Here is a 12,861-nt window from a genome sequence, read left to right as displayed (position 1 = left end):
AGTTAATTAATTTGTTTGGAAAGAATCACAGCCTTATCGTAGTTAGTCGATGTGGTAGACGGTAGTCGAGTATCCGCCACACGAGCCGGGTACGTAGAGCCACCACGCTAGGGCTGGAGCGGGGCGAGAGGGCGAGCGGACACGCAGTAGTGAGGTTGTGTTGGTGTGGTTGCAGTTGGGTTGCGCGTTACACTGCATGCTCCGACCAAATCTTCACTTCACAGCGGCTCCGGCGCCGACCACAAACCCACCACAAACGCCACGCAAGAATAGGTACTAAACTATGTTTATTTCTTCATTTGTGTTTTTGTGTTGCGCATCGCGCGTTGCGGCTGATCTCAGAGTAAGGACGCCTCCGTTATGTGGAATCGCTAATGCAATAATTATTTAGAAAGCATTCTGGTAAATCACTTTTGATTCCGAAAGCAACATTTTAATGCATAAACTTATTGTGTGTTTTGGTTTGCATTTTCGCTTTTCGTATGACATTAATTGTTAATTTTTACTTAAACTAAAACCTATAACTATTAACTAGTCGCATCTATGTTTGCATCTCTAATCACGACAAAAATAACTCCACGGCTCGCGAGGCTCCCTCCGAGCCGTCGCCGCGAAAGAGACCGGATCGCTACCGGAGGTGTATACCGTACCCAGTCGACCCACCATCCGTATAACGACACTGTAAATATACCATCCTAGCGAACGTCATGCATGATGGAAATCGTGTGTTTTCGATTGAATTGCAGGTAGTAGTAAGAAAACCGGCAAGCACCAAACGAGAGCCTCGCCAAACTCGGAGACGGACGCCCCCGACGCACTGGATCTGTCGGACCTGGACTTGAGCGCGATAGAGTTCTCGGAGCGGGAGATGCAGGCGCTGTCGGGCCTCACGCCGGCGCTGTCGCGGCGCCTGCAGCGCCACCTGCTGGCGCACCTGCCGCCGCGCGCCGCCGCGCGCCTGCGCCGCACGCTGTCGCTGCACGCCGCGCCCGCGCCGCCCGCGCGCGCGCGCGCCGACCGCTCGCTGTCGGCCGGCGGCGACCCGCGCCCGGGCGTCGCCGAGGAGCCCGCCGAGGAGCCCGCCGATGAGCCCGCCGCCTCGTCCGCCTCGCAATTCTGTACCCTGCCTCGAGTCCGGCGGCGTGAGGCCCCGTCGAGGGAACCCGAGTCGCCGCCCCCCGTTTCGGAGTTCGGACAGGAGAGTCCGTCGAGAGTGGACTCGTCGACCAGAGATTCCGATAGCTCTAGGGGCGAAAGCGCACGGTATACTCAGGAGCGGCCTCTGCTGAGTAAATATTTGGCGCCTGAGAAACATTTATCTTTGGACGAGACGACGTATTCATCGGACGGTGGTAGTATATTGTCGGAACCTAGCTATATTGCAGCGTATGGATCGCCCGCCATGATCAATACTCCGGGATCGAATTTCAGACGTCATTCTTTAAGGTTGAGTGGAGACACGTCGAAAAAACGGATTTCTAGATTCCTTCGTTCAGATTTCTTCGATACACCTTCTGACGAGAGTTCATATGCTAAGCACAAGAAAGAAAAGGAATTAGAAACTCAAAAAATATTAAAAGAAATAAGAGATAAGAAAAATAAATCGTTAGAAATTGTCACTAAAAACCCTATTGAAATGAATGATTCTCAGCCTGCATCAAAAGATGAATGTTCTACGAAAAAATGTCTATCTCCAATGACTAATTTAATATTAAAAGACCGCAGTAGATCTAATACGCCATTTTTCCCTATTCTAGATAATATAAAGGAAACTAATTTAGACTCTTCAGTTGTGATGCAACAAACTAAAGATCTTAAAGAATGCAATGACACGAAAAATAAGGTTTCTAACTTAGATTCAAAATTAAGCAGGCCTAAAAGTTATCCAATAAAAAATATCGAAAAATATGACGATACGAATAAGAACTTAGTAACAGATAGTTGTAGAAATGACGATAATGAAATAGAAGATAGAAAAATTTGCAGGGAATCGAAACTAATGCGACCAAAGAGCTATCCTACAAGTAGTCCTTCTCCAGAAAAAGTTTATTTGAACCGTAACAATAAAAAAGAGGATACAAAAACTTCCAAAGAAGTGACAAATGTTTCAGATGGAAAAACCGACGTAGAAGTAAGCTTTAGCATAACTTTACCAAAAAAAACAAAATCATTAGTATCGAAATCAGACTCACAGACGAAATTGGAATCAATGGATTCAAAATCAGAAAATAAAATGGTAAACGATTCCTTGACATTAAAGAAATATAAGGTTACAAATTTAAAAGACAAAAATGAAAAGGCGGAGATATCTGAAGTCAAGGTCGATAACAGTGATGAGCTAAAAAAGGTCAAAAATGGTACTGTGAAAGACGATGTAAAGTCAGCATCGCCAGAAAATCAAGTGAATGAGAAAAAAGGAGTGATTAAGAAGAAAATTATTAAAAAAGTTTCATCAAAATCAAAGACTGATTTGAGCATTTCAGACGCCAATGAAACAAAAAATTCTGGAGATAAAAAGAAAGTCATAAAAAAAGTTAAGGAAAAAGATAAAAGTACAGATGATACTACGAAAACAACGACTGTTCCCAAAAAGAAATCAGTATTGCAATCGATAGGACATAAGTTGGAAAAATTTACATCATCCAAATCAAATTCACCAGAAAAAGTTTCTGACAATAGTATTCCAATAAACGATAAAAATAATGATTCTTCTAAACAAAATCGAAATCAACGAGAACACTCGGTACCAGCAAATATCGAATCGATTTCAGAATCTAATTTAATTAAAAGGGCTGTAACGATAACTGATGTTGCTGCTCTAGAAAATAGCAATCAAAATAAAACAACTGTATCCAAAGTATTAGGTTTATTCAGGAAATTTGAACCAAAAGAAAAGAACTCTAAATCGGTCATAGAAAAAAATAGCAAAGAAAATATAAACGTAAACAATGAGTGTATAGCTAAAAACGATAATGTAGCGAATTTCATTGATCCAGAAGAAAAACCCAAACGGCCAAATTCATTATTATTAAACGGTTTAGGACGTAAAAGTAGATTTAACAGGTCATCGAGTGAAGATGATAATATAACAAAAGTAGAAAATAATGAACGCCAAGTACTTAAAAAAGAAAATGATTCCAAAAATACTTTAAAATTAGATTTCTCTAGGTTGCCAAGAGTAAAAAAAATAGTTCCTACAAATGCTGTGATAGAACCACAAATTATAAATTATTCTGATGTTGAAAAACACGTAGACAAAAATGACGTCTTAGACAAAAATAAAGCACTTTTAGATAGTGACCTAAAAGATTATTGCGATACTTTGAAGCGAAGTCGATCTCGAAGTAGATCAACATATTCGAATTCCGATATTAAGTCTGAAACGAGTATAGATGTCAAAAATAAACATCATGTAAATGACAGCACCCATCACATATGCATTCGAAATCATGAATCGATAAGTCCAGAGAAGGAGGATATAGTTGATAGAATAAGAAGAAAAAGTTTTTACTCGAGATTTAACGAAAAGAAACAAAGAAGGAAGAGTAGTTTAGTTGGTCCCGGAGCTACGGAATACGACCCATTGGCGAGAATACATTCTCATGCAACAGACTCAAAGTATGACGCGTCACCGACTTCTCCAGGAAATTATGACCTCTCACCAGGCTTATCGGTCGGTTCAGATATATCACCGTCAACAGAACGCTACCGATCTTTACTAAGCGATTTGCCTATCAATACAAGAAGTAGCTACAGGTACGATGGAATTAATGACAAAGTTGATTTGTATAGATCACTTGACAGAAAATATTCGGGGGCCAGATCGTATCTGGATTATGATCAACCGTCATCGTACAATTCTCATAGATATTCGAGAACGAAATCATTATTCGAAAGCACTGATCCAATAGAAGATCAAACTTACGGTCTTCCTAGAGATTCCCTTAAGTACAGCCGAACTAATTCATTATTTTCACCCGGTAGTTATGCTACATACAGACCGAAACGAACGAGAAACTCTGCTATAATACTAAAAGAAAGCGAAAAAGAACCTAGTCCTGAAAACATACTCGATAAAATAAGACAAAAAAAGATTTCGATCAGTGTTACAAGAAAGCCTGACCCTGAAAAGGAATCAGTACCGAGGTGTGTATATTTCCACGATAATTTCATGTAACGTAAATAATTTTATAAATAACTTTCCCGAGTATAATATTTTTCTCTGTGCACGCTTCACGCTTTTGAATTAAATTTACGGAACTAATGCTTAAGTTTTTAATACAATAGTTTTATAAATATTTGTATTAAACTTTTCATTTACAATGTAATAAATATGAACATTCGTTTAATCTTTCACCCTAATGAACACAATTATTTGTATAAATAAAACACAGAATTGAAGGAAGGAGTGCTCTCGATTAACGAAACAGTTTCATTCAGTAGAAATAATACCGTTGATTATATATTTCATTTCACGTTATTATCATCACCAAGCATCAACGAAATTGAGCAACGTTACGGTGAACCGACTGTATTATATTCATTATGTGTAGAAAAATAAGGTCGAATTTAAATTCCAGATCCAATGTCACATCTAAAAGCGAAGGCGACAGTTCAGAACGCGCTGCGAAAATTGACTGAGAGGCGCTATTGATGAAAATATCCACTACGAAATTTTATTTGTAACGCATTTCTGACAATAGCATATTTATTTACAGATAATAGACGTGAAAACGAACGTTTTCCAAATACTAAACTGAATACGACTAAAATATTTCCGTTTATCTGTAACTACATAGTATTGACTGCATACTTTTCTTGCCAATATCATAGCATATCCAAATTTTATGTCGTACCTAAGAATCTCGAAAGTCTCGTGAAAAGTTATCGAAAATGGATTCAACATCATTTCTACAACTAATATATTTAGTTAGATATTTCTTCGACAAGATCTTTCATAAGAATATACAATTTTAACGATATTTTGCGAATATTAATTTTTTAGAAACTTTATTGTGAATTGATCTTATGTGCCTTTATAACATAAGCAACTGGATTTGATAGTAAAGTTTGGTGAAAAATGACACAAGTTTTAGTGTTTTTGCACAAATGTTTTACTCAGTATGTTTAATTTTAATTATTTTAGATATTATTGATTGTTGATAACGTAAGTCAGCTCATAAGTTTAAATGTTTATAATAACCGAATAGTATTGACTGCTTAGACACGTCGCAACAGTAATCGAATAGAATGGTGCTTAGTTGAAGGTTTTCTTAGGAGTAATTAGTATTTATAGTAAAAGTTACAACCACTTACATTGTGTAGGTATATACATAAAATGTTTTCGAATATAAAGAATCTATTTTGTTAAATCAAACGGAAATATTTAAAAAGAAATAGTTACTGTTTTTCATTTGTTGCCATTTTCACATTTATATGTCAGTGAAAAACTAGTCTGTGTAAGGCGTTTGCGCTGTTTGTAAAGCGACATTTTGATGTGACTCAATTTATTACTATTTGTCATTATTTATTTATTTTATCATTTCATTAGAATTTTAATGATTATTTATTATTGTGTGGTGATTATTAATATTTTATTAATAGGCAATACGGACTCTTTCGAATATTATAATTACTATCACACACGTTTTGTATTGAATGTGAATAAATTATATAGTTGAAAAATTGGCCTTTCATTTACGCAACCATCGGTAAACTACATATATTTTCGCAGAAACGTATCGGAAGTCAAAGTTAAAACTAAATAGTGCTTCGTATAAAATATATTTGCAAAGATAGTAGTCATTTCACAAGTGCCGGTGTATGCTCAGAGCAGACGCTGCAGCGGTCGGGGTGCTCAGAGCAGACGCTGCAGGTCGGGGTGCTCAGAGCAGACGCTGCAGGTCGGCGAAGTGCGCGCGCTCGTGGTCGGCGAGGCGCTCCAGCTCGTCGTGCACGGCGGCGGCGGGGAAGCGCTCCACCCACGACGCCACCATGCCCTCCGCGCTGGCCGGGTAGCGCTTCAGCTGCACGCTGTCTCCTGCGAAATCCGTTATGTTCATTTATGCCATTCTACTAGGGAAAATTCAAGTATTGTGAAGCGATCGCTACCTTCGTGCACTGTGTTCGGCTGGACGAATATATTCCTGGGCTGTTTGTGCATCATGACGATGTCCCTCCAGCTGTTCCAGGGCTGCTCGAGGCGGCTGTAGGTATCGAATAATTTTTCGCCCGCCGCCACGTCGCCCGTCGCCTTGATGGTTTGAAGTTTAACGAGGAATTCGCCTGGTACCGCATAAATTATAATAAATTACTAACATAATTAATGCCTAAATATAAGTGATAACAATATAAATTATTACTTTATTAACTAGGGAAATGCTCACCAATAATTCTTTTCCCGTCTGTGGCCAGGCGACTTTTGTCCAATGTGAGAAGCAAATTCTTTCCAGGTTCCACCTCGGTGACGGTAAGCAGTCCATTGCCTTCTAACTCCAACAACCGCATCAAAACGAACCGCGCTCTTGCATGAGCCTGAGTATAAGAAAATGTGTATTCGGATGTACTGTTTACTATTTTTAACGGATATTATAAAATGTATACAAATATATAATTTACCTGTAACCAGATTTTGTTAGCGGGTTGGTACATCTCCGTCGCCTTTGCAGCGCCGTTCCAGAGTAGACTAAGCCAGTTCACGTACATGACGTTTTGTGCCTCCTCACCCTCGTAACCGAAGATTCTATGAGTAAAATTCTATTATAGACTTTTATAATAAAAATAAAAAGATAAGGTATTCCCAGTAATAAGATAGTTTAGTGTGCCAAATGTTAGCGTTACTTGAGTATCTGCGGCTCGAGCGAGAGGTAGAGGCCGACGGCCTCTGCGCGGCACTCCTCGAAGGCGGAACCCAGCGTCGTGAACTTGCTGTCGTAAGTCTCCCCGTCGGTGTACCACGATTCTATTTCCTTTCCTGTCGTACAATATGGATTTGATAAAAAAATTAAGTGATTGTGTTACATAACGTTTTGATGTAAGTATAAAATCTCGTAGTAATAATAAAAAAATCAGAAGATATTTAAGTTATTTACTTCTATTACTTCTTTAAATTAATCGAGAGAATTAAGATAATCGAGTAAAATATAAATCAATGTAACCCAAATTACGCTATTTCACGCACATATATCTATTGATGACAGAAAAATTAAATTTATCGAAAAATCTCAAGACTATAATACATTGTAACTCGAGCTTTGCTCAAATGGAAAACTGACCCGTGAGCGGGTTCTTAACTTTCTCCTTGTCAAAATTGAATGTTCCATCGGCGTTCTGTCGTAACAGCTTCCCACTGCCGTGTCCAAGAAGTTCATGGAGACCGACTTGTACCTGAGATGAAAATATAAATTAATAATAACTTTTAAATATGCATGTCATTTTTGTTCTAATAAATGATTCAAAGTAACCATATACTTTATTTTTTTGATACCATTTTAAAAAGTATTCAGATAATCTATAAACTATGTACCAAGAAATATGTATAATATCTTATTTTAAATCTATATACCTATCGTGTTATAATATACCTCTTATTATACACACCATACACATCAGTTAGTATAATTCTGTAATTTTCACAATTAAATATTTAACAATTTTTCGTTCATGCAACATCGTTAAAACATTTATTTCATTTTAAGATGATATAATCAAATAATTGAATGTTTGCAATCGATTTGTTCCGCTATTAACATTTTAGATGATTTAAGATAAGCCACAAAGAGCACCTTATTCGACTTTGTATGAAACATATTATATTGACATCATTTATACTATTCGCTATCCGTTCCGGCAAAAATAATAATTAACCCTGATACATTCGAAATAATGAGATATGAACATGTACCCGATTCAATAAACAACTTTGACCTTGAATTGACATAACCTTTGAAGGTAAAATAAATCACTGTACATAGGTAATACCTCAAAAGCCGGCACTCGGTACTTCTCGAGCAGTTTCTTATCATCGTCCGATAGGAAGGGAATGACGGACTCCTTGTACGCGGCCGGGATCACGTTGCCGAGCGACACATTCTTGAATCCTTCGTTTTGGCGGATTTCATCATCTTGAAAACAAAATATCCAATTATTTTATATTATAACACATTCCTATGTGAAATGAACCAATTCTTAGTTTAAAATTTTCGTTTTCCTAGGCAACCTGAATTTTATAAGGAATATTATTCGGTCGGATTTGTATGGGTAAACCCTCACCGCATACATGTTATAATAACCAAATAGAATGTATCATTTAATAAACTAGACGAAGGACCGTAAGGTCTAAATGAGTCTAAGAAACATGGAGGCGTAGTCACAGTTTGGAATGTTGATGCCGGCCGGGATGCCGCTGCCGGAGAAGGTGAGCACGTCGAGCGAAGTGAAGTCGGGGCGCAGGAAGGAGTCCTTCTCGAGCTGACGCCCCCAGGGCAGCAGCTTGATGAAGTTCTCCGCACCCTCCACGAGCTGGCCGAACTTCTGCGACATCTCCTTGTTGACCATCGCCACGAAGCCCTCGAACTCGCCGCGCTGCCCGCTCGGGTCACGGTACGTCTCTATGAAGCCTTGATACCTGAAATTACAACAGTGTTATTAAGTGTTCACATGTGTGGCACGGCCATTTGATACTACTGCCACATGTTTGTAAACACAAGTGCGCATTGCCGATCATAGGGATCAAAGTTCGAATGTTTGCGTGCCTGCCACACTTGCGCTCGGTGGCGTCGGTGCGCAAACCTGTATAATTTGTGTCTAAAAAAAGTAACGATGGAATGGAGTAACGAGAGCGTTTTCGAGATTATAGAATTGATGCACAGAGAGCCAGACATATGGGACTCAAAAGAGTGATCAAATCTTTGGACACATATCTGGCAGATACACCAATATGTAACCAAATCTGTAAACATATGTTCAAAGAAGTGACCACTTCTATGAGCACATGTCTGGCGCCGGCTTAATAGATGGACAGTACTACAATAGTTTATTTAGTATTTTTTTATAAACATTCAAACAACAATAGAGTTGAACTTCACACTTACGTTTCGATTATTGGTCCCTTGTCCTTAATCCAGTACCGGCTGCCTTCTTTATGTTCATTCAGATCACCCTCTTGGAAGCTATTAATATAATGTTTCAACATATTCCTTTCATTGTCATTGGACGCGTATTCTATAGCCTTTTTCAAGTTCTCGTTTACAAGACTTAGTAAGGGAGAATAGTCACCACGTGTTACTTGAAAGTATGCATTTTTGTACTTTTCTTTTTCCATTGTAAGTGGGGGTTTAGCACTCTTCTCGACACTGGCCAAATGAATTGTGTATATTGGTACTGCAAATTGACATACAAATCATATTCTGTAGAAATATGTAATCATTTACTAACTCTTAATGTTAGTAATTATAATAACCTTATTCATTCTTTTTATTGTAATTAATAAATTATTAATTTTACTCACATCCATCATCAGCAACAGTTTTGAATGTCCGACAGATATATGCCTCGATGCGCTTTGTCTTCATCCAATCATTAACTAGATTAGAATCTTCTTCTGTGCAGTTACTTGAAAAGTATGTAGTTACACCCTAAATAATAAATAAATAAAAATTTATTGAAATTTCCATTTTATGTAAAAGTTTATTTTCAAACATTCATTTACCTCTTCAACATATTCATAATACTTAAACATTTTTACTCACTTTATCTGACAAGCCGAGACTTGTTAATCTTGGTGCGATGCTGAATATGGCATCTTTTGTGTTTTCCCATAATTTCGTGATATGTATGTTATCATTTGCATACGCTTTTGATGCTCTTATTATTGACTCAAATGTCTCTTTTGATAGATTTGGAATGAACTTAGTATCACCAAATCCTTTATAATTTCCACTGTTTGCAAAAAGGCCACCAGCATACACTAGAAATGCCTAAAAAATAAAAAATATTTTTTTTAGATTACAATTATATCATACACTATTCATTACACATTTGAATTACAAAAAAAAAAAAACTCCTATGGAATAATATTTTTGTATACATAGATAGTTGTATATTAATTCATGATATTTTCTATTATAAAAAATTACATTGGTCAAAGATATTATAATTATAATACTTTGTGGTCTTACTATTAAATTAATCGAGCACAAGCAACCACAATAACAACAGTATCTAAATGGAAGTGGTATTGTTATCATATGTTAATACGTCATTAATAACTTTTTTATTAATGAGGCTATCAAACATTTTATAGAATATTATTTTGTATAATGTTTTTAATTTCATTTCTGTTAATAAGCTGAACTTAACATATAAGTTTATGGTTAGCATTTCCTCAAACTATAATATAGTACAAATATGCAAGTTAATGAACCATTAAAGCATAAACAAATATACATTATACCTTTTTTTATTTAACATAGGGTACTCAACATTTAGAAATGAGTAATTTTATTAAAATTAACAAGACATTTAAATAAATGTAAACACCTGAAAATCATCTTCTGCTACTCCTGCACCAATTGCAGATTTCTTCAAATCATCTAAAGGCTCAGCCAGAAAAATTCTATGTAGCAATGAAAAAATTTTAGGTGACTCGGGACTTGTTTGCAAAAGTACAATAAGTCCACCATTCCAAGCAGCCTGAAAGTAATAAATAAAAATATATTCATATTAATAATATCCTACTAAATTGTGATTCACAAAATTCTCGTATTCATGCAAATTCATTCCAAAACATGTCAGTCATTCCTCTTAATTAATTTCCTTCATAATTAATGTAAGTGAGATAGACTGTAAAAACCAAGGCTTTATTTAATTCCAAAGGGTTACACTTTGTTATTCATGATTGTTATGCACTACTGGGAACCAATTTTGCTGAATATTCCAGGTTTTTTAGAACAATTTTACAAATAATTCGGGGAGATTAAGAACACTTTGTTTTTTAGGGAAAACTTATTAAGCAGTTAACAATTCTCAGTGCAATCCTTATGATCAATTGAAAATTATCTTTATAGAGCAATTATATGAAACTTATAAAAATTAAAAAAATAAAATAATTTAAAAATGATATTTAATAAACATTTAAAACATGGTAAATTAAAAGACTAATCCATTAACAGCTAAATTATATTTATTTAAATAAGGATTATTTCAGTATAAACAGAATTTGTTAGGAGTGTTCGAATAGATAAAAGAGGAACACTTATTTATATGATAATAATTGTGTTATTGTGAATTGCCTAATTGAATGCAAAAGTATAAGAGTTCTACAGTAAATCAGTCTTTTTTCATTTCTATATTTGGCAATGATACAACTCTTTCTGACTAAGGAATGAATATTGTAAACAATAAAAGAACTCGAAAAATATGATGGAAAAATCTCCTGGTTTTTGACATGCATAAAAACCATGTTATTGATTGTAAACAATCTTAACCTCACAAGAACCTCATAACCGCATAATATGTTCCATGTTTTTTATTTACTAACAATTTTACTAAAATTATGTTTGTTCCTACAATTAAAAATATTAATTAAGTTAATTTATTGTTAAAAATTCCTTAAAAATCAATTTCACTTACCTTACTTAAATAATGAGCATAGAGCTTTTCCTGATTGGTCAAATTTTCAAATGCTTGCGAACTATCTAGTTCAACAAATCTTTGATTATTGGGAAGCAGATATATTGATTTGTCTTCCATAGCTAAAAAAACCCAATTGAATTGGAAATTGTGAATATTCCTGATATTAAAAGCACAGTAACGTAAGAAAATAAATCTTGATACTTTATATTATGATGTTTCAGAAATGTTTGTTTTATATGATCAGAAGGACCTGTAACGATACTGACCATTAATTGATTTTGCCGGTTGGACACTGTTAAATTTAGAGACTCCCGTTGAAAGTTTTTTGTATTTATTAATAAATGAATCAGCATATTTAATAAGCCGGCTTTTTGACAGATTAATAGTCAGGTTAAGCAACATTGATTACAATAATAGATACCTGACCGTAGCTGTAATTATATTTTACAAATATTTAAAATTGCCGTACTTACTAAAATATTGTATCTACTTTAAACACAAAATAATCCCTTCACTAATTTCAATTTGTAAAGTTCCACAAATTGACAATTGGAAGCAGGGTTCAGAAAGCTACAGCACGACAAATGACACTTTCATTCGATGTCGTATTGACGTTTGTTACTAAGAATTGTCTATGGCAAGATATTATCGATTAAAAATGTTGACGAAAGAATTCCATAAATAAGGAAAACAGCAGCAGGGATTTAAAGAATGTTTGTAATGTATAATTAAGTATTAAATTTTTGTGTAATTTATTTTAATATTCGTTCTTCCATCATCAAAACACTCGAAAAGTTAAGTATGTACGTGGTAACAAGCTTATGATGAATATTTTATAACGATTTCTTTTTGAGTTGTAAATTTTAAAGTCCTTGAAAAATTAGACAAGTGATATCCTTCGATTTTAATGGTATATTTATGATTTATTATAAAATTATATATATTCATTATAATTAAATTGCGACAGATGTCCATTGCATATTAAAAAACGAAAAGTAAATAAAGTCATGATTTGCAAATAGTGATTGTAATCATGCATGATCTGATTTTATTTTTATTATTTATTTATTACTTAAATTATAGTAGTATTAATTCAAGTTGGAATAAGGAATGTTTATAAACTGATATAGGTAGTCCTTATTAGATTTAATGAAAATGAATTTCAGAGAACCAACCTCAATGTGCAATACATCACAATCCTGTAGGATCAATGAATTCTCCAATCTC

The 12,861-nt window shown here is 35.3% G+C and overlaps 2 protein-coding genes across 12 annotated transcripts in view; one reads left to right on the top strand and one right to left on the bottom strand.

Moving 5' to 3' along the window:
* The window catches only part of LOC125064133 (NUAK family SNF1-like kinase 1), a 33,105-nt gene extending 27,420 nt beyond the window's left edge, over window positions 1–5,685 (top strand). For 4 of the 10 annotated variants that reach the window (XM_047670949.1, XM_047670950.1, XM_047670948.1 and 1 more), the window contains 2 exons: window positions 747–4,146; window positions 4,581–5,685. In XM_047670949.1, coding sequence (XP_047526905.1) covers window positions 747–4,146; window positions 4,581–4,641 — 3,461 coding nt within the window. In that variant the 3' untranslated portion in view covers window positions 4,642–5,685. Of the gene's footprint in view, window positions 1–175; window positions 274–746; window positions 4,147–4,580 lie in introns of those variants that run through there. The other 6 variants (XM_047670956.1, XM_047670954.1, XM_047670951.1 and 3 more) reach the window with 3 other exon arrangements.
* An 83-nt stretch (window positions 5,686–5,768) lies between these two features.
* Window positions 5,769–12,244, bottom strand: LOC125064134 (dipeptidyl peptidase 3). Of its 2 annotated transcripts, none has more exons than XM_047670959.1 (14): window positions 12,108–12,244; window positions 11,632–11,753; window positions 10,540–10,692; window positions 9,750–9,977; window positions 9,509–9,635; window positions 9,093–9,381; window positions 8,373–8,626; window positions 7,981–8,123; window positions 7,275–7,386; window positions 6,841–6,973; window positions 6,619–6,742; window positions 6,387–6,534; window positions 6,112–6,285; window positions 5,769–6,040 (listed from the first exon to the last, which is right to left on the bottom strand). In XM_047670959.1, exons 2-14 carry the CDS (start codon window positions 11,749–11,751, stop codon window positions 5,886–5,888), a joined length of 2,160 nt encoding a protein of 719 aa, XP_047526915.1. In that variant the 5' UTR covers window positions 11,752–11,753; window positions 12,108–12,244; the 3' UTR covers window positions 5,769–5,885. The 2 variants fall into 2 exon arrangements, with proteins under 2 accessions (XP_047526915.1, XP_047526914.1); XM_047670958.1 differs by lacking the exon at window positions 12,108–12,244 and adding an exon at window positions 11,901–12,079.
* Window positions 12,245–12,861: the final 617 nt, after the last annotated feature.

This window comes from Vanessa atalanta, chromosome 5, assembly GCF_905147765.1.
Source record: "Vanessa atalanta chromosome 5, ilVanAtal1.2, whole genome shotgun sequence".
NCBI classification, from domain to species: domain Eukaryota; kingdom Metazoa; phylum Arthropoda; class Insecta; order Lepidoptera; family Nymphalidae; genus Vanessa; species Vanessa atalanta.
This window is presented reverse-complemented; position numbering and strand designations above follow the sequence as displayed.

What these genes read in the sequence shown, in the direction of transcription:
- LOC125064134 (XM_047670958.1), bottom strand. Translation starts at nt 12,036, where the DNA reads ATGTTGCTTAACCTGACTATTAATCTGTCAAAAAGCCGGCTTATTAAA. An exon ending in TAGCAGAAGATGATTTTCAG is followed by an intron (nt 9,978 to 10,539) that starts GTGTTTACATTT and finishes TTTATTTTTTAG; the next exon opens with GCATTTCTAGTGTATGCTGG. An exon ending in GCCGAACACAGTGCACGAAG is followed by an intron (nt 6,041 to 6,111) that starts GTAGCGATCGCT and finishes CGGATTTCGCAG; the next exon opens with GAGACAGCGTGCAGCTGAAG.